This window comes from Diplotaxodon limnothrissa, linkage group LG19 (assembly GCF_057381915.1).
Source record: "Diplotaxodon limnothrissa isolate DT_005_m linkage group LG19, D_limnothrissa_male_GT1.1, whole genome shotgun sequence".
Classification (NCBI taxonomy): domain Eukaryota; kingdom Metazoa; phylum Chordata; class Actinopteri; order Cichliformes; family Cichlidae; genus Diplotaxodon; species Diplotaxodon limnothrissa.
In genome coordinates, this window is record NC_140614.1 from 28,577,345 (window position 1) to 28,583,413 (window position 6,069).

The 6,069-nt window shown below is 46.3% G+C and overlaps 1 protein-coding gene across 1 annotated transcript; it reads left to right on the forward strand.

Annotated features, from left to right (window-relative positions):
• Positions 1-3,504: 3,504 nt before the first annotated feature.
• sox11a (SRY-box transcription factor 11a) lies at positions 3,505-5,464 on the forward strand. The gene has a single exon (XM_085343665.1). It carries the CDS (start codon positions 3,627-3,629, stop codon positions 4,716-4,718), a length of 1,092 nt encoding a protein of 363 aa, XP_085199791.1. The 5' UTR covers positions 3,505-3,626; the 3' UTR covers positions 4,719-5,464.
• The last annotated feature ends 605 nt before the right edge of the window (positions 5,465-6,069 follow it).

Below are 6,069 nucleotides of genomic sequence, written 5' to 3' on the forward strand. Positions count from 1 at the left end.
GGGATGTGGCGTACAACACTAGAGGCCAACTCCAAGCCCATAGCACAAGTCACCATCAAGTGCGGGATCTACCAAGGAGATGCTCTGTCCCCACTGCTGTTCTGCATAGGCCTGAACCCCCTCAGTGAGATCATTAACAAGACTGGCTACGGATACCGACTACGGAACGGAGCAGTTGTCAGCCACCTCCTGTACATGGATGACATCAAGCTGTATGCCAAGAGTGAACGAGACATCGATTCACTGATCCACACTACCAGGCTATACAGCAATGACATTGGAATGTCGTTCGGACTGGAGAAGTGTAGTCGGATGGTAACAAAGAGAGGGAAGGTAGTCAGAACTGAGGGGATTGAACTACCAGAAGGCAACATTGCAGACATAGAGGACAGTTACAAGTACTTGGGGATCCCGCAGGCGAATGGGAACCATGAAGAGGCCGCTAGAAAAGCTGCAACCACCAAGTACCTGCAGAGGGTCAGGCAAGTCCTGAGGAGTCAGCTGAATGGTAAGAACAAGATCCGGGCCATCAACACGTACGTCCTGCCCGTGATCAGGTACCCTGCTGGGGTAATAGGCTGGCCAAAGGAGGAGATAGAAGCCACTGACATAAAGACAAGAAAGCTCCTTACCATGCATGGAGGGTTTCACCCCAAGTCCAGCACCCTGAGGCTGTACGCTAAGCGGAAGGAAGGGGGCCGGGGACTGGTGAGTGTCAGCACCACAGTCCAGGATGAGACAACGAACATCCAAGAATACATTGGGAAGATGGCCCCAACTGACCGAGTGCTCAGTGAATACCTCAGGCAGCAGAAACCCAAGAAAGAGGAGGGAGACGAGGAACCATCATGGAAGGACAGAGCCCTGCACGGTATGTACCACCGGCAGATAGAGGAGGTGGCTGATATCCAGAAATCCTACCAGTGGCTGGACAAAGCTGGACTGAAAGACAGCACAGAGGCACTAATCATGGCAGCACAAGAACAAGCTCTGAGCACAAGATCCATAGAGGCTGGGGTCTATCACACCAGGCAAGACCCCAGGTGCAGGCTGTGTAAAGATGCCCCAGAGACAATCCAGCACATAACAGCAGGGTGCAAGATGCTAGCAGGCAAGGCATACATGGAACGCCATAACCAAGTGGCCGGCATAGTGTACAGGAACATCTGTGCCGAGTATAACCTGGAAGTCCCGAGGTCAAAATGGGAGATGCCCCCAAGGGTGGTGGAGAATGACCGAGCTAAGATCCTGTGGGACTTCCAGATACAGACGGACAAAATGGTGGTGGCTAACCAACCGGACATAGTGGTGGTAGACAAACAGAAGAAGACGGCCGTAGTGATTGATGTAGCGGTTCCGAATGACAGCAATATCAGGAAGAAGGAACACGAGAAGCTGGAGAAATACCAAGGGCTCAGAGAAGAGCTCGAGAGGATGTGGAGGGTGAAGGTAACGGTGGTCCCCGTGGTAATCGGAGCACTAGGTGCGGTGACTCCCAAGATAGGCGAGTGGCTCCAGCAGATCCCGGGAACAACATCGGAGATCTCTGTCCAGAAGAGCGCAGTCCTGGGAACAGCTAAGATACTGCGCAGGACCCTCAAGCTCCCAGGCCTCTGGTAGAGGACCCGAGCTTGAAGGATAAACCGCCCGCAGGGGCGTGCTGGGTGTTTTTTTTTTTTTTTTTATATATATATATATATATATATATATATATATATATATATATATATATATATACAATTTCATTCAAATATTTGCAGTAACTGGCACAAATAAATCACACCTACATTTGAGGCAATGCCATCGGTTAATTTGACATAACCTCCTTCACCACATGTGAACTAATCAGAAGATCAAATACTGCTCAAATTAATTCAACAGAAAAAAACAGGCTGACAATAAAACATGCATGTGCGTGTGCCAACCCCATGAGACTCTGGCTCTGACACATATATCTGATAAGGCTTAATCAGCAAGGGGTGGTCATGATAAAGCATTTCAGTCCTATCTCTGTCTGGGTAGACAGACACAGGGTTTGCCTCAGTGTTCCAAGGATGGAAAGGCAAGACGCCCTCTATCTTAGCATTTCTCTTCTTAGCCTTGTCTCTTTTCCCCCTGTGTGCCTCTTTTTCCCTATTTCTCTCCCTCTCTCCACTACCTTCTGTCTGCCTTTCTAGCTCCCTTTCTCTGTATCAGGAGAGACACTTCTTAAACCCCAGCTGGGGAAAATACGGTGGCTGGGTGGGGGGAGGGTTTCAAAAGGGTAAGTGATTGCCCTCTAGGGGACGAAGCAGAGAGAGAGAAAAAAGCAGGACGCCTTATCGCCCCAGCCTCCAATAGCACTGCTGGCTAGCACCTAGCGCCAAGGGGGAGGAAGAGGGTGGAGGGTGTGCAGGAGACGCCAGCTAGATGCTACTCTGCTTCTTGACACAGCAAACTCAGCGGGGAGCCTTCCATCTATCCCTGGCTGTATGGGCTCGATTCAAAGCTGTATACACTAATGTTACCATCTGAATAAGGGTTATTGATTCAATCGCATGTTTTATATGAGCATCTATTGAAAGGTTTTAATATATATATATATATAGCATGCTTTTGTGTTTTACCGTCCAGATTACAGAAACCCAGTTTTACATAGTGTCAGCACAATTACATTAATTACTATTTATACGCATGACGTGTTTTTCTCTTATAGCTGTATTTTTTATCCGGTGGGGTCTATGTGATGCTGCAGGTGTTTAGAGCGCTCACACACTATAAACAGGATCTGTGAGGCAGAGTGTTCTACTGACCTATTTTCTTAATTCAAGCACAGACATGGAAACGCGCAGGAACGAGCCACGCCAAAACATGTGATAACACGTGGCCACTCAAAACACACACAAAAAAGTGTCAAACGTACAATGTTATACATAAAAAATAAATTTAAAAAACAAAACTACAAAAAAACAAAGTCTTCCTCAAAAGCCATTAACGGCTACTAAAATGCATCCTTTTACAACAGACAAGCAGACGTACCGACGCATCCAGGCGCCTGCAACTGTGTCCAAGCGCCACCTTCAGTACTCAACCTAAGGAAGAAGAAGGGGAAAAAACAATCATACAGCCTACATCTTTTTCCTCAAGATACATATGCAAAATTGTATTTGTTTTAAGAGCAACTTCTCACATTTTTTAAAGTTAAAGTAAGGAAACAGACATATATCTTATGTGCGCTTTGGCGCATGACGCTCATCTCAAGAGCGCATTTCGTTAACTGTGTGTTTAATATGCCTGTCTCGGCCGGCGTGTTGCCCCAGACGCTGTGTACCACAAATCCCCACCTCCACTCCAATGAGAGCTTCGGGAGGGAGGAATAGGGTTACGGGGAGTCTTGGATGGAGTCTGCTGGGCGGAGTGGAAGGGACGTGATTGGATGAGTGACTGTGACGCAGGGGACATGAAAAAGCTGATAACTAGTTAAGAAGGCAGTTTGTAACTCTGGAAAAAGAGTGCAGAGCTTGAGACACAATACGCAGAGGACGTGAACGAACCGGCGCAAAACACAGAGAGCTGAGCCGTCTTGGCAGTGTGGGGCCGTTAAGACACTGCAGCGTCCGGAAACAAAGTGACTTTGAAACAGGACAATGGTGCAGCACACGGACAACAGCGAGACGGATGGGAGCATGTCCAGGGAGGCTACCGATTCGGAGGAGAGTGAATTTATGGCATGCAGTCCGGTAGCGATAAACCCGGACTGGTGCAAAACAGCCACCGGTCACATCAAGAGACCCATGAATGCATTTATGGTGTGGTCCAAAATCGAGAGGAGAAAGATAATGGAGCAGTCACCGGACATGCACAACGCAGAGATTTCCAAGCGCCTGGGGAAGAGGTGGAAGATGCTCAAGGACAGCGAAAAGATCCCGTTTATCAGAGAAGCCGAGAGGCTGCGGCTAAAACACATGGCTGACTACCCCGACTACAAGTACAGACCGAAGAAAAAACCAAAGCTCGACAGTTCAAAATCATCAGCACCGTCTCCGGAGAAGTGCGGCAAGATTGCAAAGACTCCCAACAAGAAGAGTTCAAAGATAAAAACTAAGAGCGGCTCGAAATCCACGCACGGCTACGCGGAGGATTGCGTGTTTCCCAGCTTAAAAGTTGCAAAGACTGTAAAGAGTGAGCTCACCGATGAGGACGATGACGACGAGTACGAAGAGGACTACCGGATGGGGATTAAGCCGGGTGAGGAGGAGCGCCTGAGGCCGTACAATGTAGCCAAAGTTCCCGCTAGTCCAACTTTGAGCTCCTCGGCAGAGTCCGAGGGGACGAGTATGTACGAAGAGGTGCGGAACAACAACAGACTGTTTTACAGCATCAAAAACATTACCAAGCAAAGCACATTGCACGCTGCTTCCGTCTCACCAGCATCCTCCAGGTCGGTCTCCACATCCTCCTCCTCGTCCAGCATCAGCTCCTCTTCCGGCGACGACGCGGACGATTTGCTGTTTGACTTTAGTTTAAATTTCGCTCCCAGCGCCCCGGGCTCTGAGCTGGGCAACCCCAATTCAGGAAACCTCTCCCTGTCTCTTGTGGATAAGGACCTGGACTCGTTCAGTGAGGGCAGCCTGGGCTCTCACTTTGAATTCCCAGACTACTGCACGCCAGAACTCAGTGAGATGATTGCCGGGGACTGGCTGGAGGCGAACTTTTCCGACCTCGTCTTCACATACTGAAAAAACAAAACAAAAAACAAAACCGAAAAAAACAGTTGAGCTAGTAATAACAGAGAAGGGAGATATGAAATTATATATGTCCTGGTCAAATTGTCCCCAGCCCTGCCTCCTGTGGGGTTTTTTTCTTTTTTCTTAAGGGTCCTGGAGGGAGGTGGAGGACCAGGAGGCGAGGTGAGGTTTGAGGAATGAGATGCTTATGAAGCTGGTAGCAAAAAAAAAAAAAAAAGCAAAGTCTGCAGACTTTTTTATCTGGCAGCATGACAGGGTTTTATGGATTGTTTTCCCTCGTAGGTCTGCATTTACTGTTCAGCTTAAAACGGACCACAAAGGGAAAATACATGAACTTCTATGCATCTTTTCCTCTTAAAACAACAACGACAACAACAACAAAAACTGCAGGGAGCTGAACACGGACTGTGTGGACTGTCTCAAAGCAAATCTGTGAACTGACAAATTGTTCAGGATGTTACTTTACAACGGTTTATGTAATTTTTTCTTAATGCCGCAAATGTTTGTTTGTTTTGTAACTGATTCCGTTTTACCTCCTGGTTTGGAAAAATTAAGCAGCCTAAACCTCTGCAGAATACAAGTGTGGAGGAAACATTTTGATACATAACAGACCTCATCTTTTTAAAAGAAAAGTAAGATATTTTCAGGCATATTTTTGTACAGTTGCAAAGGGAATGTTCTTACTGTGCTTTCAGTGAGTTTCAGGCACTTCTTCCCTTTATCATTTGTTTTTAGCATGCAAGGGAGTCCTGGTTTTAAGGATTAAGTTAAATTAAAACTTGCATCAAAAATGCCTTGTGATTTTAAACTAGGTTTTGTACAGTTGTAGAGCAGATTTGTTGAGTATTTGTAGACGATACAATGGCATCATGGGGAACACATACCTCAGAGCTGGAACTAGTTTCAAGATTGTATATGTACTGTAATATAGTAAAGTTAGGAGTTTATGTATATCATACTCGTGATATGTGGATGGGTCCCAATCGCAGGTGTGAAACTGGATTTTGGTATTTTTTATGGCACATACTGTTTTTTCCCCCTTCTCATTTTTTTGTGCAATATATACTCTTAAGATACAGACCATCAACAATTGTAGCAAGTGATGGAAAAACAGACTTGTGCACTGTCGACATCATTTCATGTTATGATGCTGAAGCCTGTCCAGGCAGGAAAATAAACAAATCAGCTGGAACTGATACAAAACAATTTAATATGGCCTCATGGTGTGATACATGCTATTGAAACACATTGATATCGCAATTTGAATGTTATTTGACGCATGATATCAGATAATGGGCATATCTGACACCAAACATCTTAAACCTGACTGCAAATTAGGGAA